This window comes from Notamacropus eugenii, chromosome 7 (genome assembly GCF_028372415.1).
Source record: "Notamacropus eugenii isolate mMacEug1 chromosome 7, mMacEug1.pri_v2, whole genome shotgun sequence".
Lineage (NCBI taxonomy): Eukaryota > Metazoa > Chordata > Mammalia > Diprotodontia > Macropodidae > Notamacropus > Notamacropus eugenii.
This window is the reverse complement of record NC_092878.1, coordinates 2,988,494-3,014,539: the sequence shown is the minus strand read 5'-3', so window position 1 is coordinate 3,014,539 and position 26,046 is coordinate 2,988,494. Positions and strand designations below refer to the sequence as shown.

Genomic DNA, 26,046 nt, shown 5'->3' with positions numbered 1-26,046 from the left:
GAGACTTCCAAGTAGTCTGTAAATACTTGATCTCTTTGGTTTTCTACTCTTGAACCGTATGTTTCAAGGTATATTTTTCCATCTTCTCTGGTGTCTGTCTTCCCACTAAAGTCCCTAGTATAGCTTGACTAACTTGGAAGGTCCTGTCAAATCCTTCAAAGAATTTTTTTGTACCTCTTCATCTTCTGTAATAGATGCTGATGTACCAGATACGAGTGTATTCATGGTGGTATTTTTTTGTTTGTGTGGGGTTTTTTTTGTTTATGCTCACCATGAGTTTTTTAAGAAGAGATAATCAAATAACTCAGGAGATAATGTTCCTTCTTGCCTTTAAGTTAGAAATTAAAGAGAAGAAACTCTGAGTCATGTTTCAGTGCTGAATATCCTTTTGGTTTCTAGCCTTATCATGATAATATCAGTACTGATTTTATTCAGTCCTTCCTTTAATATGTCAATTTGTTGAATCTTAGACAAAAATCCTATATGAAATACCAAGAAGTCAAATTAATGGTTAGAGTTGGTCTAAAAACTATGTGCTTCTTAGCATTGTCTTCCACATTTCCCACATTTCTCCAGTATACTTGTGAAAGCAGGATAGTCATGAGGTACTAGAGGACATTTGTTTAAATTTTCTTGTTTTTCATTGTTGCTTCAGCCAAAACACTTCATCAGCTAGTGGTCAAGCTATTGGTGATAAACTTCTTCATAACTCACTGAACTGTCCTTAGATGGAAGATTCAGGTTTGTCTTTAGGACCATTCTTTCCATTACAATTAAATTTGCCAGATCTCATGGCCCACCAATACAGCCTTCCAGAGAGCCCTGGTTCATTTTCATACCTTGAAGAGGCATCAGAGTATGGCATTATGAAGGCACTTATAAAAAATAAAGGACAGAACTCCAAAGAAATTAAAATGTTCTGTGTGTTAGCTCAGAAATGAAAAGAGGAAATTTAAGCGTTTGAGACTGAAGATCTCACAACATCAGATGATGCTTCACTCCTAGTCATTCCAGGTTTCTCCTCACAATTCCCCTTTTCATTGACCTGTTTCAGTCTCTCTAATGATACCAATTGAGAGAACCTTTGATAGTAGCCTCTCTCCTTAATACATTATACCTCTGAATAGATGCAATCAAAGAAGAAGCACACATACCAAAAAATATTAATTTATCCTGTTAACAGCTTAAAAGCTGGGTATCTAATTTAGCAATTTTCCCTAAAAGCAAATTTGCCAACATAGGAATCCTACTCCCACTTCTTTCCAGGGCCATCATCTTCTACTCTAACTGCTCCTTATTTGATAAAACTAAGAAATTGTGAGCATTTTTTTTATTCAAATGAACTTGGCACACATTTATTAAGCACCAATTATGTACAAAATACTATGTGAGGCAGCAAAAACCTTCATGTTTCCCTTTAGCTTCTCGGTTGGTGCTGGCTCGTTCTGACTCTCCGTGACCCCATTTGAGGGTTTTCTTGGCAAAGGTACTACAGTGGTTTGCCATTTCTTTCTCCAGCCCATTTTGCAGATGAGGAACTGAGGCAAACAGTGACTTGCCCAGGTAAGTGTCTGAGGCCAGATTTGAACTCCTGAAGCTGAGTCAAAGCACAGTGTTCTATCTGCTGCACCATCTACTAGCCCGCAAGATATCATGATGAAGTGCACATCATATTCAGTTCCATTCAAAAAACATTAAGCACCTACTGTGTCCAAGGTATGTTCTAGGTGCTAGCAATAAAAAGACCAAAATGAAATAGTTTCTAGAAGTCCAAGGGATTTACATTCTACTTCTGTGCATTAGAAATGGGATAGAAATGAAAAGAATTTGAAACAATAAGAAAGACTCCAGGACAAATACTCACAAAATCATCAGTGGCGTCTTTGACAGCAGTAATGGTTAACACCAGAACTAAAGGCACAATGGTTGTAAACCATGACAGGGAAGATATTTCTGGAATTAGCTGCAAGAGACGATTTTAGATTTTATTACCCTCAAAGTCAGAGGATTTCTTTAGCCAACAATGTGTCACTTTCCTCTGAGAACATAATTTGTTAAAATTTCAATACTGTCACCTAAATATTCCTTAACTCCAGTGAGTAATAAGAGGATATCACAAGGGACTTTCAGAGTATTCATCTGCAAACAAACATCACATGATTTAGCATTTTTTAAAATTAACCTCCTAAGGTACTGAATTTCATAACGCATCTTTACAAAGTGGACCAGTGAAAATGAGTTTCTTGAATGCTTTCATGACTAATATTAATTTGGCAAAAATATTCTTTAGAGACATTAAGTTCTGTTTGGTTGTGGGTTTTGGTTTTTTTTTTTTTAATATTTGACATTTTAAGCTTTAGATAAATCTCCTACTCTTTCTCCACTTTTTATCCCCACCCTCAAACATCTGAGGCTCATTTACTGAGGGTGTTATGGCTGTGTAGCAGGGCTCCTCATGTGTAAAATGAAGGGTTGAACTAGAAGACCTCTGACCTTCCAACTCTCACTCTATGATGCAAGGATGAAGTTGTAAAAAGCACCCAAGTAGGGGTTAAGAAACCTAAATCCTCTTTCCATCTCTTCCTACAAATAGCTGGGCACCCTTGTCACTTAACTTCTCTTGATTTCTGTTTCTTCATTGGCAAAATGAGGCGATTGATCTTACAACTCCAAAATTGTTTGATTCTGTGAAAGTATTCCATTGTAGAAACAATAGACCCTGCTCACACGAAACACTGGGTTTCAAAATTTCTATCTAACCCTTAGGAATCTGAAAAAGTAAAGCTGTTACAAGAAAGTTGTCAAGAGGCACACCCAGATAATTAAAATAAATGAAACCAAAAGCAGTCTCAAGTAAAAAAGAAAAACAACTTATTTTTGATAATTTGGTGATTTTAATAATTTCTTAATAAGATGGTATTTATACACAGAAAGCTACAATTAAAGTCCTATTTCAATGTCACATCATGACATAGAGGTTAACCTTGGTTCTTGAAGGCTATGTAAGCCCCGGCAGTTCCATCAAGCTGAAAAGAACTTGAGGAAAAAAGTCTAAGGACAGACTCTGTGACTCTACATCTATTGTCTGAGGGCTAGCCAGATAAGTTCAAAGAGGCTGCCCACCAAAAGTTAACCACTAGGTGATAATTTTTTTTTTTTGGTACAGAAAATAAGAGATAGCAGTGTTATAAGCTGGATTGATGGAAGAGTTATTCATAGAAATCAAAGATGACATCTTTGAGAGACTAAAATATATTTTGAAAAAATCATGTCAAAAGTGTCCTTTTAAAAAAAATTCCTAATATTTCAGTGTATTTGGGAGCTGGTAGTTTTTTGGTGGGGTAATGGAGGCAGGGGTCTGCACCTATGATTTTACTATTATAGAAATTCCCTCTACAAAGGCAAATCAACAATTTTTCTTCTACTGTCTTAGAGTAGAGGTTCTTAATCTGGGATCCACAGGCTCCCATTTTTGCAGGTATGAAATAGGACTTGAGTTCCTGTCTTCCTGACTTAAAAGACTACTCTCTATCTCTCAGTCAAAAATGAGTAATATCAATGAAATCACCAAACTTTATCTCTTTATTTCATTTGTTATTAGTAAAAGCTAGAAAATGAGCCCATCCACGCTTAGGTACAACCTTTACTTTAAGGGAAAGAAATTAAAAATCATTACCCTCAAATTAACAACACAAATTTCTACCACTAAATGCTTTTATCAAATACATATGGAATATCTTATATCTACAAGTAAAAGCTGTTGTATCTCTTTTATGAAAAAAAAAACATGGAATAATGAAAGTTATCAAATTAAGCTCTAAAAAAAGAGCTTGGTTATTGTCCTTTTGCCTTAGCCCTGTAAATATTATCAATGGCAAGTGAGGAAGTAAAAAAGCATGGAGGGAGGCTATTAACAATAATTGCTAGGGTCTGGTATGGTTCAAATAAAGGGCAAGGCTGAATTTAAAAGTGACCTTGATACTTAGAATGATGAATGTGATGTTTTAATACGCTGCTGGCACTCCCATGTTCAACAAGAAGAAAAAACCAATCTAATAGCCATGAAAATATGATCTGAAAGGATAATTTACCTAATCATGTGTATTGCACTAATTGTATTTCTTCATGTTTCCAAAAGTTAAAAAAATCTTTTTTTAACAACCAATTCAACAAGTCCAATGCACTCCCTCTTCCCCCCCCCCAAAAAATGTATATATTAAGCACCTACTATACGCAAAGGACTCTACTAGGTGTTTTGCTGTTCAGCCGTTTTTCTCAGTAGTATCCAACTCTTCATGACCCCATTTGGGGTTTTCTTGGCAAAGACACAAGAGTAATTTGCCATTTCCTTCTCCAGCTCATTTTACAGATGAGGAAACTGAAGCAAATAGGGTGAAGTGACTTGCCCAGGGTGACACAGCTAAGTGTCTACAGCCTGATTTTGAACTCATGAAGACTAGTCTTCTTGACTCCTACTGACCCAGGGCTCTATCCACTGTGCCACCTAACTGTCCCCTCTACTAGACACTATAGACAAAATGAAAACCATCCCTGCTCTCAAGGAGTTTATAGTCTACTAGATTGTAAACCAAGTGGTAAAGAAAGGGAACTTGTGCATTACCTGCAAAATCAGTAGGAAAAGGAAATAGGCGTTGGCCACCCGTTGGAATTGTTCAAATAAATTAATAGGCAAGAAGGTGAGAACATTGTACTTAGAGGTATGGATGCGGTTATTCTGGAAAAGAAACATAACAACACATTAGTATTGGCAGAGGCACCCAATCAATTGATCAACAAGTATTATGTGCCAGGAACTGTGCTAGGCGCTGAGAATACAAAAACAAATTATAATGCACAAGACAGGTGAAAGAATATTAAATCTGAGTACCAGCCCAGAAGGTGCTACTGAACTTTAAACAACCAGCTCTCCAAAAAGAAAAAAAAAAAAGTTCTCACAATACACTTTTAAATTAATCTGTATTATTAACATTTTCTCTTTCACTTTAAGTCTAGACAATCAACAAATCTTAAATTTGTGAGTTTTCTGATTTCTAACCTATAACTGCTCACACTGAAAATTTAACAACCGGCTCAAAGATTCAAGCTGGCTCCAACACACCCTCGGTCCTGTCTCTGCCATTTGTTATTTCTCCTCTTGAGCCTCAGTTTCCAATTTGTAAAATGGAGGGGGTTGGGAGCAGTGAATCAGATCATTCCTAACATGCCTCCAGTTCTAACATTCTGCAGTTCAGCACATCTGCTCATCAACAGAGATAGCCCTAAAATATGTGAGCCAAACATAAGAATTGTGCTTTAACAAGATCATAGATCACAGATCTAGAACCAGGAAAGATCTTCCAATTCATCTGGTCCAAGCTGGTTTACAGTTGAGAAAACTGAAAATTAAAGATAAGAAGTCACTTTCCCCATAGTCACACAGGGAGTGGCTGAAGTAGTACTTGAGCCCAGGTCCTCTCATCCCAAATGCAGCACTTGCATTACTGCAGGCAGACTCTCTAAACTTAAAGACCAATTAACTATAGGATTTTGTACACTGTGCTGCTCAAGGCTGGCATTTTTTCTGGGATGACTTATTCTTGATAACAAGTGAAGTCTTTGTTAAAGCACAACAACCCTCCTGAGAGAGAAAGCCAATTAGGTTGCAACTCCTCCACCCCCTGAGATTCCCTATTCCCATACTCCTAGTGCACCATTCCTGTATCTGTGCCTGGTTTGAGAAGATTCATTGGAGCTCTGCAAGTTCATATGTGGGCTTGGAAATAACTCTTGACAGTAAGCAAGCACCAGCAGGCCCAGTGACCAAAATAAACTAGCCAACAGAACCGACACATGTGAGTTAACAGCCTAATAGACACCCAAGTCCTTTCACAGAGAGTTAGAGCTGGGGGAGGGGGGACCTTCACAGTCATCTAAACAAAGGAAGAAAACGAGGCCCAAGATTATACATATAATAGTGGCAAAGTCAGGATTGGATACTGGGTCCTTGAGCCCTAGGATTCCTTCCACCACATCACGCTGCTTTCTTAGGTTATGCTTTCAAAGAATCTTATGTCTGTGGGAGGTAGGGGGGACTCAAAGGGAACCTGCAAGGAGGGGGATATCTTATGCTTTCTCTGCCAAGTGACTTAATAACAATAATAGTAATGGAGCAGTATATAAATGCATGTTCCCTCCCCCATTATGTGGTTCCCACTATGTGCCAGGCACTGTTGATTCTCACAACCCTACAAGGCAGGTGCCATTATTATCCCCATTATAGAGGTGAGGAAACTGAGGCAGAAGAAATTATATGACTTGCCCAGATTCACACGAATAGTAAGTGTTGGAGGGGGCCATATTTTAACTCAGGTCTTCCTGACCCCAAACTCTATGACACCTAGCTGCCCTGGGAGTCCTAGGAGAAATCGGAATGGTGAGAATTTTAACAGGTTACGATCTCCCTAGCGGCCAGTATGCTATGAGCCCCTCCCATCAACTTATACATAACATTTTGCATATGTTTTATATCTTATATATTTTTTATACTGGATCACTACCTTGTCATGACAGAAGGGTTTGCACAGCTCAGTGAAACAATGAGCTTTGCCATACAGGGTTACCCAAGCTGGACAGGTCACAGTATAGAGTTCTGACAAAAGATGATTAACTGGAAGATGAAATGGCAAACCACTTCAGTATCTTTGCCAAGAAAACCCAATGGACAGTATTAAAATGTTCAAAGACATTACATCAGAAGATGAGCCCCTGGGTCAGGAAGCATCCGACTCATTACTGGGGATGAGTATAGGGCAAGTACAAACAGCTCCAGAAGGAAGGAAGCAGCTGAGTTAAAACCAAAAGAAAGCTCGGCTGTGGACGTACATAGTGACAGAAGGAAAGGCCAATGCTGGAAAGATCAATATTGCACTGGAATCTGGAATGTAAGATCCATGAACCAAGGGAAGCTGGGTGTGGTCAAATAGGAGGTAAAAAGATTAAAGAGGAACCTCTCAGGTGTCACTGCTCTTAAATGGATGGGAATCCAGGTGATCATTACATAGATTACCATGGGCTGGAATCCCTTAGAAGAAATGGAGTAGCCCTCATAGTCAATAAAAGGCTGAGAAAAGCAGTAGTGGGTACAATCTCAAAGATGATACAATGATAACTGTTTGAATCTAAGGTAAAATGATAACACGAGTCTATTATCCAACCGCTGATGCTGAAGAGGCCAGTTGGTCAGTGCTATGAAGACCTACAACATCTTCTAGAAATACACCAAAAACAAAGATGTCACATCCATCATAGGAGATGGGAATGCTAAACAAGGCCATCAAAAGATAATTGCAATAACAGGCAAGTTTGGCCTTAGAATACAGAATGAAACAGGGCACAGATTAATAGAGTTTTGTCCAGATAACTCTCTGGTCATAGCAAATAATCTTCATCAACAACCCAAAAGATGACTGTGCACGTAGACATCTCCAGATGGACGATGCCAAAATCAGATAGATTACACATACTTTGCAGGCAGAGGTGGACGAGCTCTACATATACACAAGACCTGGGCTGACTGTAGCTCAGATCTTGAGCTTCTTACTGTAAAATTCAGACTTAAATTGAAGAGAGTAGGGAAAACCAATATAGGTATGGCCCAAATAATATCCCTTGTGAATATGAAGTGGAAATGCTGGGTAGATTTAAGGGATTATATCTGGCAGATAGGAGAAGCTAAAGAACTATGGACAGAGGTTTGTACAGGAGGCAGCAACAAAAAATATTCCAAAAGAAAAGAGAGCTGGAAAGCAAAATGGCCGACTGGTAAGGTTTTACAAATAGCTGAGGAAAGAAGGAAAGTGAAAGGCAAAAGAGAAAGGGAAAAATATGTCCAATTAAATGCAGAATTCCAAAGAATAGCAAGGAGAAATAAGAGGATTTTCTTAAAATGAGCAGTGCAAAGAAATAGAAAAAAAAAGTTGAATGTGAAAGACAACAAATCTTTTCAGGAAAATCAGAGATATCAAAGGAATGTTTCATACAAAAATGGGCATGATAAAAGATAAAAATGGCAGGGACTTAACAGAAATATAAGAGTAAGAAAAGGTGACAAGAATATACAGAGGAAGTACACAAGAAAGATCTAAACACCATCAGTAATTAATGATGTGATTACAAGAACATACATCTTAGAGAGTGAAGTGAAATGGATCTTAGGAAGCATTACTAACAATAAAGCTAGTGGAAATGACAGAATATCAGATGAACTGTTTAAAATCCTAAAAGATGATGCTGTTAAAGTGTTGCACTCAGTATGCCAGCAAATTTGGAAAACTCAGCAGTGACCACTCAACTGGAAAAGATGAGTTTACATTCCAATCCTAAAGGGCAATGCCAAAGAATGCTTAAGCTGTCAAACAATTTCACTCATTTCCCACACCAGCAAGGTTATGTTTAAGATTCTGCAAGCTAGGATTTAGCAGTATGTGAACCAAGAAGAGCAGGCTGGTTTTTGAAGAGGTAAAGGAACTAGAGACCAAATTGCCAACAACTGCTGGATTATGGAGAAAGCAAGGGAGTTCTAGAAAAACATCTACTTTTGTTTCATTGACTCCATGAAAGCCTTTGACTGTGTGGATCACAGTGAAATGCTGCAAGTCTTCAAAATGATGGGAATACCAGATCACCTTATTTGTCTCCTGAAGAATCTGTGTGTGGGTCAAGAACCAACAGTTGGAACAAATGATTGGTTCAAAATTCAAAAAGGAGTATGGCAAGGCTATATGTTGTCACCCTATTTATTTAAGTTATATGTAGAGTACATCATACAAAATGCCAGGCTGGGTGAAGCAAAACTGGAATTAAGGTCACCAAGAGAAATATCAACAATCTCAAATGTGCAAATAATACCACTTTGATGGCAGAACATGAAACAGAATTAAAAAGCCTCTTGAATAGTGTAAAAGAAGAAACTGTAAAATCTGACTTGAAGCTTAACATCATAACTAACTAAGATCATGACATCTGGTCTCATCACTTCCTGGAAAATAGAAGGAGAAGAAATGGAAGCAGTGTGAGATTTTATGTTCTTGGCTCAAAGATCCCTGCACACAGTGACTAGAGCCACGAAATCAAAAGATTCTTGCTCGTTTGAAGGAAAGCTGTTGTTGTTGCTCGCTTTTGGTTCTCAAAGATGATCAATGACATCAGGAAGGTGATGCCTTGACTTGCAAGTGAATTGGATTTAAGTGAGGCAGAGCTGCGCAAAATCCTTAGAATCACTCTCAATGGCAAGACATAGGTTTAAGCTAAGGTCTTTCCCAGGTCTCAGTTTGTCTGAGACAATGTCCATTCAGTAGTTAAAGGCTAGGTAAGAACTGAGGCAAAAGATAACCTAGTTTGCCTTCACAAAAGAATTCATCTAAGAGGGGAAGACCTCAGAGCTGGCCAGAACTGAAACAATTGCTATTTACACTTACCCTGAGTCATCAAAACCCAGACTGAAGGAAAGCTATAGAAAATCTGGACAGTATGCTAAAAAGCAGAGACATCACCTTATTGACAAAGGTATGGTTTTTCCAGCAGCAGTGTATGGATATGAAAGTTGGATTCTAAGGAAAGCTGAGTGCTGCAGAATCAACACCTTCGAATTGTGGTGTTAGAGAAGACTTTTGAGAGTCCCTTGGACAGTAAGGAGTTCAAATCAGTCGATATTTAAAGAAATTAATTCTGACTATTCATTGGAAGAACAAATGCTGAAGTTGAATCTTAAATCCTATTGGACACACAATGAGAAGACAGGACTCATTAGAGAAGACCCTGATGGTGGGAAAGATGGAAGGTAAAAGGAGAGGGAGACAGCAGAGGATAAGATGGATAGATAGTGTCATGGAAGCAACAAACATGAGTTTGGATGGACTTTACATGATAAGGGAGGCCAGAAGGGCTCGGCATGCTGTATTTCATGGGGTCACAAAGAATCAGACATGACTGAATGACTGAACTACTTGTGCATACAAGTACAAAGCATCCCAAACGTCTTAGTGCAGCTTAAACTTATTAAGCTAAAAATGTTAATAGCTCTAATTGTTTTACATTTTAAACTATTAAAGCTTATACACACAATTTGTATATCATGTATGGTCTCTTTTACCACCCCCCAGAATGTAAGCTCTCTGAAAGCAAATTTTTATCTTTTATGCCCTGTGTATAACATAATTCCTGGCACCATAATAACCTTTTGATAAAGATATGTTGATTGATTGATTACTATAACTGGGCCAGTGCTACCTCCACAGATTAAGATCTAGTAGGAAGCCTAGAAGCCATTTAGTCTGATCCCTTCATTTTATGGATGACAGCTGCATCAGGCATCCAAATTTCAAATCCAGGTTCTATCACTACCCACGGACCCTGCGTAAGACACTTAACCTCCCTTGTTTATAAAACAAGAGGGTTGGGCTAAAAGACCTTTCAGGTGTTTTCCAGCTCTAAACCTATGATGCACTATAAAACTGAGGCCCAGAGAAGTTAAAAAAAAAAACTTGTTCAAGGTCACACAGGTAATAGCAGAGCCAAGATCTGAACCCAAGGCCTGATTTGAAATCCAGAATTTATGCCACTATACCCTCTGGTCCATTAGTAAGAGCTTACTCAGTACCCACTCTCTTCTTACTATGAGAGGTACCATGATATGGTTGCTAGGAAGAGTTTTCGTTTCAGAGTTAAAAGACCTAAGCTCAGAAGGACATAATAATAAAAATTACCTAATATTTATATAATGCTTACAAATGTGCTAGCCACTGGTCTAAACATTTTACAATTATTTTCTTATTTGATTCTCATATCAACCCTGAGAGGTAGGTGCTGTATTATAGCCATTTTTGAGACAAGGCAACTGAGGCAAGCAAAGGTTAAGAGATTTTCCTAGTCAAACTGTGAGTGTCTGAGATTAGATTTGAACTCAGGTCTTCTGGATTCCATTCCCAGCATTTTATCCATTATGCCACCTGGCTCCCTCAGTGGACAGAGCACCAGACTTGGAGTCAGAAAGAACTAGATTTGAGTAACGCCTCAGATGCTATACTAGCTAGGTGATCCTAGGAAAGTCACAACCTCTCTCCCTCTCAGTTTTCTCCTCAGTACAATGAAAAGGCTGGACTCAAAGGTACCTTCCAACATTAAATATCATCACTGTCCCCTAAGTCAGCAGCTCTAACATTTACTATTTTAAAAAACCAATTCAGCATTGATGGGAGCCTCTTTGAAGTCCATAAGACTGATATGTGCAATCCAATCAACAAACATTTATTAAGGACCTACTAAAACAGCCACTGGGCTAAGCACTGGGGGCACAATTAATAAAAAAGAAAAACAGCCCCTGTATTCAAGGATCTCATAATCTAATGGGGCCAAGGGTGAGGGAAACAACATAGATATACTTCTTTATCCTTCTTGGTCCCCAAATCCTCCCCTCCCCTGGCCTTTTAGACTTTTTTACAATAAAAACTTGGTTTGCCATAATCTCAATGCTATGTCTTTCTTTTTCAACTTTTGGAAAGACCCAAGATCAAAACCCAGCCCCAGACTATGACGTGTCAGGCTTGGTAGATGTCTTGATTAGATTGCCTGTGCTGCTTCCCTTGCCCAGCCCCCCACCATCTCTCTATATCTTTTTAATTCTTTGTTACAAGAGCTAATTCCCTTGGGAAAGGACAGAAAGAGACATAATTGGGAAACAAAAGTGCTGTAAAAACCAAAATGTATCAAGAAAAAAAAACAAGGGTGTGTGAAGGAGCCTTCCGCATTGTGGTTTCAGTAAAAATGCCTCTTGTGAAAACATCACAACCTGCAAAAAAAGGTCCAGCACGGAGAAAGCTAGCAGAACAGTTTGCAGTAGGGGAAGTTTTAACTGACCTTACCAAAAAGGAATGGAAAGTAGGGCAACCTATCGGTCAACGTGGTTTTGGTTGCATATATCTCACTGATACTAATTCTTCAAAGTCGGTTGGCAGTGATGCCCCCTGTGTTATCAAAGTGGCACCAAGTGACAATGGACCTCTTTTTACAGAATTAAAGTTCTACCAGAGAGCTGCTAAACCAGAGCTAATTCAAAAGTGGATTCGTTCCCATAAGCTGAAGTACCTCAGTGTTCCTAAGTATTGGGGTTCTGGACTTCATGATAAAAATGGAAACTGTTATAGGTTTATGGTAATGGACGGCTTTGGGAGTGATCTTCAGAAACTGTATGAAGCTAATGCCAAAAGGTTTTCATGGCAAACTGTCTTGCAGTTAAGCTTAAGAATACTGGATATTCTGGAATATATCCATGAGCATGAATATGTACTTGGAGATATCTAAGCCTCAAGTCTTCTTCTGAACTACAAGAATCCTGACCAGGTATATTTAGTAGATTATGGCCTTTTTTACCGATATTGTCCAGAAGGAGTTCATAAAGAATACAGAGAAGACCCTAAAAGGTGTCATGATGGAACCACTGAGTATACAAGTATTGATGCACATAAGGGTGTGGCTCCATCACAACGAGGTGACTTGGAAATACTAGGTTACTGCATGATCCAGTGGATCAGTGGCCATCTCCCTTGGGAGGACAATTTGAAAGATCCTCACTATGTCTGAGATTCCAAAATTAGCTACCAAGAAAATATTGCAAGTTTGATGGACAAGTGTTTTCCTGAGAAAAATAAGCCAGATGAAATTGCTAAATATAGGAAGAAGTGAAATAATTGGCTGCACAGAAAAACCTCATTATCAGAATTTATGGGAAATACTTTTGCAAGGGCTCAAGGCTACAGGAAATAAGGATGATGGCAAACTGGACTTGGGTATCTAGGAAAAATGGAGATTTGCTAACAAAAAAAGGACCAAAGAAGCAAAAGAAAGAAGTAGAGGAAAGCATAGCATCAGGTGCTGAAGATATGGAAATTTCATGTCAACATATATTGGAGGGATCTCAAACTCATTCAAGAACCAGAAAGAGAGTCCTGAAGTAGAATGAATACAATAAGCCCATACACTGAATTCGCTTCCTTTCTCCTTTCTTCAATAATGATTCTTTTCTTCTTTCTGGTGTTGTGTTTAATTTTCATGCGAATCTTGGGAGGAAGGGAGGTGGAAATATTTTTAAATTCTTGTGTCTTTGGAGAGTGTTTAGAGATTTTTATTAAAATAAATACTTCACATAAAAAAAAACAACAATTCCAGAAAGAACTGAGACTGGAGGACAGGGGAAGGGATATGACACAACAGCCCAAATTCCTCTTAACTAACACATCCTCCCACTTCTATTTTCTTTTCCCTATGATCCATTCTTTATCCAGCTCCCCCATCTTATCTTCATTATACATAGTCTAGCCTTGATTTGGTCAACTCTAGTGGCTCCTTATTAAAAGGTCTCCATAATTTGGGGCCCTCCCTTGCTTTGTCAGGATTTAATACTACTCCCATTTGTTTACTCTAATCTCTAACCAAATGGTACCACTAGACATTCACTTAACAGGACACTCTGTTCTTTCTGCTCCACGCTTTATCCCTGTTCTTCTTTATGGCCAAAATACCCTGTTCCCCATCCCCCCACCTCCCCACAAACTCACATGCTCAACTATTTCATGACTATTCATTTACACAATCTACTTTTAATTCTTTTGCTCAAAATCGTTAAGCATTTCCACATAACCTGACCTTTAAAGCCCACCAAATTCTGGTACCTTCCAATCTTTCAGGGCCTATTTCATACAATTCCCCTTAATTAATGCCAAATTCCAGTCTAATTGTGATACTAGCTATTCTCTGAACTCATGTCCAACTTCTCCACCTCCAACTCCAACTCCATCTACCAGGCCTTCTAGACCCTCCAAGTTTTAACTCCGCCTCCCAGAATCTTTGTCCACCTCCTCCTTGAAGCCTTCTCTGCTCCCTACCTCTCCCTTCCTGCTTTCAGTGTCACCCCCTTCTCAATTGCCTTCATTAAATAATTAAGATCATAGAACCATAGATTTGAAAGTAAAAGGGATCTTAAAGGTCATCTAGTCCATATCTTTTTACAGACGAGGAATTGAGACCTAGAGACATTTACTAGTGTACATGGTTCCCATTTAGTGGTTTATGAATCCCTTAGGGATTCTCAATGATGACCTAAGGAGTTTCCTCTAAAAATTCTTTAATGGTTCTTCAAACAATAAATAATTGAAGTATAAGTAATATATTAAATTACCCTGGGGATCCACAACTCTTTTTATTTTTATTTTGAAAGAGGTTCATAGAACAAAAAACTTTGGTAACTACTGCTATATGCTGTATTCTCCCCCCTCCCCCAATAGATTGTAACCACATTGACAGCAAGATCTATTTCATTTTTGGTTTTCTATTACCAAGCACATTGGTTTGCCCACAGTAGATGCTTAATAAGTGTTTGTTGAAACCAAGTGAATCCTATTATCTTCCTGGTGGGGACCACTTCCCAGTGGTTCCTTATATTTATAACATCATTGATAGGAAATTAATCACCCCCACTCCTTCCTTTAACATACATTACTTATTCCTCAGGATAGGCTTGGGGTATTAACTATCCTACACCATTAAAAAGAGCTGCCTGCATGAGCAAAATAGCAAAGGACTCAGGTAAACCCACTCATAGGTGAATCAAACTGACATTTTTGAGAAAAGATAAGGACCAATTCCCTTTCCTTATAGCTTTCTGAAATTTCCAATTTGATTTTTCATCTAAAGGACACATCTTTCCATTTCCCTTTACCTAGCTAAGGTTGAGGAAACTGTCAAGACCTGAAACTAGAACATGTTAATATTTAGTTAAGTGAGGAGGCATATTTGACCAACTCAAAGGCAGGGTGACAAGGAATGATTTTCCTAGCCTACCTCTTGAAACTGCATTACTATTATGGACCTCCCATAATTATTCCAATGCAATTATCCCAAATAATATCTCTCCTTTTTTTCTATGTACTTATATACTGACTGCTCTTGACCATATACCTTATTCTCCATCCAATATGATTGCCATCCTTTGCACTCCACAATGACTTGACTACCAGTGGAGTAGTGATATCAGCTAAGGTTACCAAATACATTTCCTTACAACTAAATTTCAACAACCTCATCCTCTGAACCAATTTTGGCGCTGCGAATCACTGTCTAGCTTCCCTCTTTGAACATGTCGTATGCTTGAGAAATGCTCATTGACTGATTGACGTAGCTATATCCATGCACCAAAGTTACAGATGCACTGCAATCCATACCCCTGGAAATAGTACCCATATTGATAAGATCACAAATTCATTGAAGTAACAAGCATACATGACCTCTGAAAGATGTTCAAACAGCTGCTATCCCTTCTTGGGTCTTCTACCTCCATGTGTACTTTGTCATATGTCCTATGTACCATCATTCATTTCCCGCTTCTTGCTAAAAATGTCCATAGTTATACTTGCCCCGTTAATACTTCCTCTCCCTCCTTTTACTTCCTCCCACACATTTTCTCCTCTGCTGTCCCCACTGAGGTGGTAGACTTCTATACAGAGATCAAATGCAACTCCACCACCCCTCTTATTTTTTGCTCCTTGTAAACAAGATACATTATTGCCTGCTGTATTTTAGTCATAAGCGTATTCCCCCAAGTCAAACTGATACTTGCACACTAGCACCAACTCAGAATGACCATAGCTAAGATCTCTATATTTGTCTTTATATTTTTTTCTCAAATCCAAATTCTCTCTTATACTGGCTTATGTCGCTGCTTCCCGCAGCACTGAAAGTGAGCAGGAATCACACACTTAGTGGTCACAGGACCTTGAGCAAATTACTTAACTGCTCAGATTCAGTTTCCCTTCTCTAATATTCAGATAATAAAAGCATCTACCACATTAATCTTTTGTGATGTTCAAATGAGATAATATTTTAAAGCACTTTACAGATCTTAAAATGCTACATAAATATGAGTTATTGTTATTATTAACGTAGTAAGCAAGGGACCTCAGAGTAATTTTTGACTCCTCTCTTCCTTATTCTAGATATGTAATTTGTTGTCAAATTGTATCACTTCTTCTTACATAATAGTTCCAGCATTCATCTCATCCTCTATGTACCTGGGCTTTGATCCAGAGCCTGTTTCTTTCTCACCAGAGGTATTGCCAGCTCTCACTTACTATATCCCCTCTCTCCAGAACTGACCACATGACTACTCCCCGAGTAAGAGTGACATCCAAACAATGGCAATGGCCTCTTTATTACTTCTCAAACTAGTCACTAAACCTTGGAGGAGTCTGGGAGCTTTTCTTGGCTGTCCCCCATGTCTGGAATGCTTTCCTTCCTCATCTCTACCTCCTAGCTTCCATGACTCCCTTCATATCTTAACAAAAATCCCACCTCCTGTATAAAGCTTTTCCCAGTCCTTTTTAATCTTAGTGCCTTCCCTCTAAGGTTATCCCCTAATTTATCGTGTATATTTTTTATTTGTACATAGTTGCTTACATGAAGCCTCCTGTTCCCCCTTAAACTATGAACTACTTGAAAGCAGATACTGGTTTTGGCATCTCCTTGTAATCCCAGAATTTTGCCTGACACATAGTGCCAGTTAACTGACTGATTATCCTGAGACAGGAGAACTGGAATATGTGAAATTATGCAGCCATTCAACTTGTTCTTTTGTTATGTCTTAATTGTTTCGTTTTCAATCCGGTTTTCTCTTCACATAAAACATCTGTGGTCTCCCCAAATATGTGTATTCCTTTGTGTATTTTCAATTTGATGTTAGAGGGTACAGAAGAGAAAAAAGCTCCAGTAGTTCTAAATACATAAAAGGAGTTTGAATAGAAAGATTCCTTCCTTGTTTTAGGGCGAGGATTCCAGTCTATGACCAATGGTTGAAGAAAAGACATCTCTAATGTGGGGGTTAGGGTTTTGTTTTGTTGTGGGTTTTTTTTAGTTTATTTTGTATCCTATTAATAATTCTATGAGCTCCCTTAAGAGCAGAAAGAGAATTCCACATGAGTCTGGAGCTATCACCTCTAGAAATGAGTGAACCTATTCATTGTTATGACTGGGCTGGTTCCTATTATCTCCAGCTCAAACTCTAGCAAGACGGAAAGGGAAAGGGAAAGGGAAAGGGAAGGAAAGGAGAGCATATGCCCTTGAGGCAACAAGTTTCCAGCCCTGCCCTGGAGAAAGCAGGGGGAAAAGCAAAGGAGAGAGTGATAGCCAGAAAGGAAGGCCCAATTGTACCTTAAATCAGGAGTTGTGGTATAACTTTTGGTTAAGACTGTGGAGGGCAAAGAGGGATACCTGGTAGCTAACAGCGCTTCTACTCCCAACCAAGTAAAGAGATAAGAAAAGAATCTATTCAATCCACACATTCTCGGCCCACTAGGGGCAGGCTCCCAGGGGTAGTGAACCTGCGGTCCTTGGGTACAGCTTCTGACTGAGTCCAAGTTTTACAGAACAAATCCTTTTGTTAAGGGAATTTGTTCTGTGAAGGCTGAATTCAGTCAAAGGGCCGCACCTGAGGACCTAGAGGGCTACATGTGGCCACAGGTTCCCCACTCCCACCTTTGACATTAAAACAAATATCCACAAATAGAATTTGACAACCAAATCTCTAGTATGGAGGAACTATAAATATGAATTCTGCTGCTTGCTATTTGTGTGACCTTAAGGAAGTCAGGCAATCTACCTGGGCCTCAGTTTGGGGGGATTTTCATATATTTTCATGTAAAATGAGTTAAACTGGAAGGCCTCTGAGGTCCCTTTATGATCCCTTTATGATTTATGATCCTATAAATAGATTGTTTATATTTTTGCCGTTTCTTCATCTGTAAAATGGGGGCAAAAGTACCTATTTGCCTCTCTCATCTTATTGCAAAGGAAAAATGAGGTGATGGATGAGAGAACATTCTGAAAGTTAAAAGCCTTGAACAAAGATAACAAATTTTAATTGCCTTGGTAGTTTAAAAAACCACATGCACATATTCATGTGAACCAATAACTGAAACTAGCCATGAGATGATGGAGATGATAATGATGAGGATGATGACGGTTGATGACGAGTGCTCCCATTTACAGAGGGTTTATAAAATGCCTAATAAACGTTATCTCATTTGATCCCTACAACAATTACAAGTATCATTATTCTCATTCTCTTTATGAGAAAACAGAGAAATCCCGTGCATTATCTCACTGTTAGGAAGAGACATTGTGTTTGAACCCAGACTCTGAATTCAAACCCAGGCTCTCTGACTCCAAATGCGATGGTCTGCCAACCATTTTATTGCCTCCTCTCCCCTAACCCTATTTCATCACAAGAAGCAAGCAGTGAAAAATACAGGCAGTTTTCAGAGCCGCTTGCACTTGTAATAATGTAAACAGTGCTATTAATTATATAAGCAAACTGATTTATTTTTAACAGCAGTTTACTTCTATCTTTGAAAGTTTCCTTAAAAAAAAAAAAAAAAAAAGATGAGTCATGCGTATCAGAGGCTAAACTGAACCAGATCTGTGGTTGTCCAGGGACACGCTCCCTAGCACTCTGTGGCTGGCTATGAATCATACACTATCTAAATCCATCTTGGTTTTTAAAATGACTATTACAGTTTAACTAAAAGTTCATCTTCTTGCATTTGATTAAGCGTTTTAGTGTCATGACCACGATAAAAAGCAACTGATATGAGTCTGAAGAAACAAGAAAGAAAAGATCCTAAGATTGCTCCCATAATGAATAAGCATATATGGTATTGTTAGTTTATAATCTGGTTACAAACAGAGAAGTAGTCATGGCAGGGGACTGGAGGGAGGCGAAGAGGGTATGAAAAATAGCCTCTCCTCCAAAAACAATCATACACAGAAAATTAAACCACAGACCACTAGCAGAGGAGCATGTTACAAAAGCACTACTTGTGACTGAGAGGAAAAGAGGAAAATGTGAAATGCCCATTAATATGTATATATGGGGCCAAATTCAACTGGGTACCTAGTAATCCACATACACAGGATTGCTTTTTATGAAATATGACATAACAGGAATGAGCATCATTGAAGAATCGGCATCTGTCTTTGAACCTTCTCTAGACCCTACCATCCTCTCAGGCTATAGTGCTATATCTCTCCTCTTTCTCAGTCCTACCACAAGCTGTCTACATTCAGCCAATCCACTTCCTCTTCTCGTTTCCTTCCCAACAACCCTTTTCAATGTATCTTCTGAGCTCATCCTCAGCTGAAATTGCCCTCTGCAAAATTGCCAACCACCTCTCAACTGCCAGATTTGATAGGTTGTTCTGCTCCTTAGTTGTCATCTTTCTGGATCTCTCTTTAGCATCTGAATTGTTGATTACTTACTACTCTCTCCTGGTTCTTTTCACTACTTGTCTAACCACTCTTGGTCAGTTTTCTTTGCAGGTTCATCATTCATATTATGACCCGGAACTTTCAACATACCCTAAGGCTCTGTCCTGGGCCATCCTGTCCTCTCTATATGCTCTTAGTGACTTCATAAGGTCCCAAGGCTTCAACTGTTCTCTCTGTGAACTTTTTACAAATCTATATATCCACTTTCAGGTTCCCCTGAGTTTCAGGTCCAAATCACCAATCACCCATTAGGAATTTCAAACTGGATCTTCCATAGACATGTCAAACTCAACATGTCTAAAACAGAAGTCACTCTCTTTCTCCCAAAACACTGCCCCTCTGCCAAATTTCTCCATTTCTGTTGAGGCACCGTCATTCTTTTCAGTCTCCCAGGTTCAAAGCTTCAGCATTATCCTCAACTCTACACTCTCCAACAGCCCCACACAACCAATCATTGGCCATTTGTCATGTCTACTTCTACAGCATCTTTCATAGTCAACACCAGCTCACTAATAACATTGCCACCACCTTCTTTTAGTACCTCACAGCATTCTCATCTGGCTTATTACAATTTTTGGCTTTCCTAATTGACTCTCTTGCTTCAAGTCTCTTCCCACTCTGTTGCACCCCCACAACATTCCTGAGTGCAGCCCAAATCTGATTAAAATGTAACTAAGAAATATTTAACAAAATGAATAAAATATAGATAAAATGCAGGTAACTCTGCATTTAAAAACTAAAACAATGTGTAACCTGCAGAGAGCCTTAAAATGTACGTAGTTTAGTGGTCCCATTTTCATCTGAGTTTGCCACCACTGCTCCACACAGCTGACAGTGCTATTTCCTAAAGCAAAAGGCTATTTCACTCCATTGCTCAGCGTATTCCTGTGGCTTTCTATTGACTCTAGAATAAAATATGAACTCTTCTGTTCTGCTTTTAAAATTCTTCCCAATCTGGCTTCAACTTATTTTTTCAGTTTTACTGAATATCGCTTCTTTTCCCTCAGTCTAGGCTCCATCCAAACTGGCCTTCTCTCTGTTCCTCCAACATGTCATTCCTTCCTCTCACCTTGGAGTCTTAGAACTAGTCATCCCTCCATGACTAGAAAACATTCCTTCTATAATTTTACCACACAGGATAATAACAGCAGTGGCAGTGATAGTAGTTGTAGATCATAATACTGATAACAATAATAAAACTGTCATTTATATGATGTCTATTGTGTACCTGTATCTCCAGTTCCTAGAAAGTTCTGGCAATATAATAAGGACTTGATGGCTATTGGTTGATTGAAAACTCAACATTATATTTTTTAAAATCTTTACAGTAGCAGTTCATAACCTGAAACCCAAACCCAAGGTGGGGACGGGAGGCAATAAAAAGTTATTGCAAGGTATCCGCTCGTCACAGCAAGAATTGCCATTCTGATCACTTTGACTCCAATAAAACAGGCAGCATGAAAACAATTGTAAACATACCTTTTGTAAATTTAATAGCATGTCTTGCACCAATACCAATTAACCAGTCAATCAACAAACATTTATTAAACATTTACTATGTGTCACACCCAGTACTAAACACTACAGAGACAAATCCCTTCCCCCAAAGATCAACAATATTTTTGGGGAGACAACATATACATATAGAGTTATATACTGAATAAGGAGGACAAGGTGATTGGAGGAGAGAAGACATTAGGAGGCGGGGGAATCAGGAAAGGTCTCATATAAAAGGCAATCCTCGAGATGAATGCTAAAAGAAAAAGAAGAGACGAGAGGTAATGCATTCCAAGAACTGGGTGCAACTAGAGTAAAGCTCAGAGAGCAAGAAAAACACCTAAATCTTTTATTGTTCTCAATTATATCCTCCAGTAGCACATGTCCATAACCAGTGTGTTTTTACCATGCTATGATAATAAAATACAAATTCATTTGAATGTGTTACTGAATTCATGATTACTTTCTGTCATGTTTTCTACTTCATTTGGAAACAAATCAATCAACAATCATCTATTAAGCACTTTTTTTTTTATCTGGTCATTTATCAGTTGTGTCCAACTCTTTGTGACCCCATTTGGGGATTTTCTTGATAAAGATGCTGGAGTAGTTTGCTATTTCCTTCTCCAGTTCATTTTACAGATAAGAAACTGAGGCAAACAGGGTTAAGTCACTTGACCAAGGTCACACAGCTAGGGAAGTGACTGAGACCGGATTTGAACACATAAAGATGAGTCTTCCTGACTCCAAGTCCAGGGCTCTATCCTCTGTCCCACCTAATTGTCATGACAAATACTGTTCCAAGTGCTGGGGATATGGAGAAAAAGCAAAAACAGAGCCCAAGGAGATCCTAATAGTACAAATTACTATCATGTGAGGGCCCATGAACTCTTTGGACATAATAAAGGGGTCCTCATGCTCTGAAAGGTTAGGAATCACTGCTTCAGGGTTTGGAAGAATGTGTGTAAGAGTGATAGTTTCCCTTAGCAGCAGTTAGAGAACTAGTCTCAGTCTCTGAAGCCAAAACACCTCTGGGAAAGTAAACTGATTCATCATCATGCCCATGTCCAAATTGGACTCTTTCTATAAATTCAGCTATATCCAGGACTAGCCTGACAAAAAGGAAGCCCTGAGCCCCCAAAACATCAACCCTGTCAATCAGCTTCCTGAACATATATACATACATACATATACATATATACATTATTTATATATATATACATATCCAGTGCCTAGCACTGTGTTTAATAAATGCTGGTTGAAATGAATTCAATTGAATTTGAGTCTTAGACCTTAAACTAATTCATCTGTTAAGTGCAAACAGATTAGTTAGTTAGTTAGTTAGTTAGCAAGGTTTTCTAGTCAATCACTAGGGAGCAAAAATGGGATACAGGACAGTGGGGAGACAGGATGAAGAAAGGAAGTGTTGAGCAAAAGGAGTTGTAGGAAGGAAGGTAAGGATGCTGAGCAGAGAGGTGAGAGGACACCAAAAAGCAGGTTTCCTAACTCTTACACTGACAAGTCACTATTTAACTTCTATGTGCTTAATTCTCACATCTGTAAAATGCGAGAGTTGCGCTTACTAGATGATCTCCAAGGTCGCCTTCAACTCTAAAGTCTATGATCCTATGATAGAACAATATTGTCCTTCATATTCTACCCATGATGGATGGAAGTTTTTTCTTCATTAGAGGAAAATTTAGCTTGGAAAATTGGTTGGCCAGGAGCACAGTACCAATATAGTTATTGTTAGCCTTTCATGGCAACCAGATAAAAAATAATTTCTGAGAAGGGAAGAAGAAATAGAACATCTTGTCTTTCGGTAATCATTTTTATAATAAGAATGGATTAGGTAAATGTTGTGTGTATATGAATTCTCTTGATTCGATTCAACAGGCATCTATTAATAGGATTTATATAAAAGCTAGCAATTTTATAGTGTTTTAAGTTTGGTCAACAGCTTTACATGTTATTTCCTTTGGTCTTCACAACAATCCTGTGAGATAGGTGCTGTTATTATCTTCATTTTACAGATGAGCAAACTGTTGGCTGCCCTTGGTCAAAGAGTTATAAGTGTCTGAGGCAGGATTGAACCTGTTTTTTTTTTCTAATTCCACATCCAGCACTCTGTCGATTACTCTACCTAGCTGCCTGTTATGCCATAGGAATACAAAAGCAAAAGCAAAAAACAGCCCCAGGTCTCAAGAAGTTTACATTCTAGCAGAAGTATGCAGCATAGAGACAAGTCGTTCTAAAGTAAGTTAGGGTTTGGGAGAGAGCACACTAACATGGAGGAGATGGAAAGGCCCTCTCACAGGGAGTAGGAAAATTACTCAGAAACCGATGACAGCTTGAGAATTCACCAACCACTACGTCCAATCACTGGGTTACAAGCAGCTCCATCCCATTTTGGTTTTGATCCAAAATCTGCTCTTGCATGCGTACGATTAGCCCCAAGGCCAAGACCTCTACAATGTGTTATTATGTTATAGAAGGGCTATTTGGCTTTCTAAATGAGTTGTTGGAGAAACCTGATTGCTTAATTTTCTATGTCTAATGTAATTGCAGATGCAATCAAATGGGTAAGTATTTCAATTAAGAAAGAGGAATGTGACAACCTCTGAGGAAAACACAGTCTTCAGATCATTTGGAGAAACGGTGTTAGCCACAAAAAACAGGAATATGAATGTGAAGCAAGTGAAAGGCTATTGCTTCATAGACAAAGTATTCTCTAGATCAAGATCCTTGATGATTTTTGTGTCATGAACTCCTGTGGCAATCTGGTGAAGCCTATGGACCACTTCCTAGAATAATAATGTTTTGACACAAAATTATAAAGGAAAACAACTATATTGAAAGAAAGAGGCAACTTCCCCCACCCATAAGACCACCCTGAAGTATGAAAATAAGTTCGAATTCAATGTCATAAGTCAAAGTAGTCATGCTTTATGACAGTGGCATGTTCTACAAGATGACATAAGCCCCCATGTTCTCTGAAACATGAAATCTTTCATTTCTTGATTAATAATTATCTTGATCTATCCCATTATTCCCTTCTCAGTTCCACTGATGATTCTGGACTTCTCTCTCAATCATGATCCAGTGGTCCTCTCATGTAGGAAGATCATTCCACTCCTGTGGCTCCTTCCTCTGACTGGTCAGTTCCCCCTAGAACCTCTATTTTAAGGTAAGTGCCCAGACGAACCCGCTCCCCATCACCCTTTTTCAGTTTTCTTGTTCTTTCCTCTTTAGAGATAAGCTCCTTAAAGGCAAATAAAGACTATTTTTTAGCTTATATCTTATCACCAGCTCTTGCCACAGTGTTTGACACGTAGAAAGTCCTTAATAAATGTTTGTTGATTTTATTTGATGTGATTTATCAAGTTATTTGCTCTGATAAAGTCGAAGAGTTTTCTTCTACTCAGCTTGAGTTTGTTTTACATTCATTCATTTCAGTCATGTCCAACTGTTTGTGGCCTCACTTGGGGTTTCTTGACAGAGATACTAGAGTGGTTTGCCATTTCTTTCACCAGTTATTTTTACAGATGAGGAAACTGAGGCAAACAGGGTTAAGTGACTTGCCAGGGTCACACAGCTAGTAAGTGTCTGAAACTGGATTTGAACTCATGAAGATGTTTTCCTGATTCCAAGTCCAGTGTGCTATCCACTTTGCCATCTAGCTGCCCTACTCAGCTTGAGCAATAAGTGGAAAAGTAGAGTCACATCCCATCTCTCTCAGTTACTATCTGTGTGACTTTGAGCAAATCATTTAACACCTTTAGAGTTTTAGTTTCCTTATCTATAAAATGAGAGAGTTGCGGTAGACAGCCTCAAAAGTATCCTATCATCTCTAAATCTAGGATCTTATTTCATTTTGATTTGTTAAAACTGTAAAACATCACTACAGAGCTATGATTATACCTCCTAATCTTTTTTAACTACATGAAAGGGTTAGATTGGATGGCCTCTGAAGTCCTTCCAAGTCCTAAGTCGATGGTGACACAAAAAATCATTCCCCTAATTCAATCAAAAGCAAGAATTGTATTCAGTCTTTTCAATTTGTGGGGAGCATGGTTTTGCCCATCTTGGGAGCTTAATTCCCTATCCCTACCTTAGAAATATAAACAGGATTTAGGATTTTCTAGACCCAGCCTAACTAAAACCTGATTCTGTCAGATAATACCATGAACCTTGTTCACCTAATCAGTTGTTCACATCTTTAACCACTGATGCAGCACACCACAGAGAATTCTGGTCCAAGTAATGGTCTTTGAATGGCAATTCATGTACAAAGGGGCAGCTAGGTGGTGCAGTGGATAGAGCACCAGTGCAAGGAGTCAAGAGGACCTGAGTTCAAATCTCACCTCAGACACTTGACACTCACTAGCTGCGTGAGCAAGTCACTTAACCCCAATTGCCTCATCCTGGGTCATCTCCAGTCATCCTGAGGAGTATCAGGTCACTGGATTCAGATGGCTCTGGAGGAGAAGTGAGGCTGGTGACCTGCCCAGCCTTCTCTCACTCACTACAAAGCCAAGTGCAAGTCATGTCATCATTTCTCTGATGGCGTGGTCTTCTTCAACAACAAAGGACGAACACAACAACATGTACAAAGAACTAATTTTGAGAAATTTACCAAGGGATTAAATCAAATTTTCCTGTATGATTAATTTAGACAAAGTACCCTTTTTTACTCAAGATGTTTTGTAAATTCAATATCATGCAATTTTTTTTCTTTCCTACCTTCTGAAAGAGTATAGGAAACATCCTGAATGAGTGATTCCAGAAAAATCTCTTTCATACACATACACACACAGTGGCACACAGAATCCCAATGTGCTCCGGTGTCCACAGGGGCAAGAAGTTAAACAAGCAGACAGTAAAGAGGGGCGAGGGAAAAGAATAAACTAAATATTGATAAGTTACTGATGTCTTTCAGCAGGATTTTAAACTGGCATTCCTACTATCCCAATATTTTATCTCCTTTATCTTAGAAGTTCTATTTGGTAATGACTGCTGAGTGTTTACCCGTAAGCACATTCTGTAGGTCCTTAGCCTAAGTGACTTGGAAGGCATTGGGCTACCCCATGGGCATTTCATTGGGGCCAATGTGAATCTGTATGAGCCAGCTTCCTAAACTGCACAGGAGCTTTTGGAAAGGAGAGGTCTTTTTGAGTTAAT

At 38.8% G+C, this 26,046-nt stretch overlaps 1 protein-coding gene and 1 pseudogene across 6 annotated transcripts in view; one reads left to right on the top strand and one right to left on the bottom strand.

The window, feature by feature from the left end:
• ATP8B4 (ATPase phospholipid transporting 8B4 (putative)) overlaps positions 1 to 26,046 on the bottom strand; it is a 339,741-nt gene that overhangs the window by 238,691 nt on the left and 75,004 nt on the right. For 5 of the 6 annotated variants that reach the window (XM_072623610.1, XM_072623613.1, XM_072623609.1 and 2 more), the window contains 2 exons: positions 4,622 to 4,735; positions 1,865 to 1,963 (listed from right to left, as the gene is read on the bottom strand). The exons of the other annotated variant lie outside the window; for it this stretch is intronic. In XM_072623610.1, the coding sequence (XP_072479711.1) occupies positions 1,865 to 1,963; positions 4,622 to 4,735 (213 nt within the window). The remainder of the gene's footprint in view (positions 1 to 1,864; positions 1,964 to 4,621; positions 4,736 to 26,046) is intronic. 6 annotated transcript variants of the gene reach the window in all.
• On the top strand, positions 11,806 to 13,202 carry LOC140514913 (serine/threonine-protein kinase VRK1 pseudogene; annotated as a pseudogene).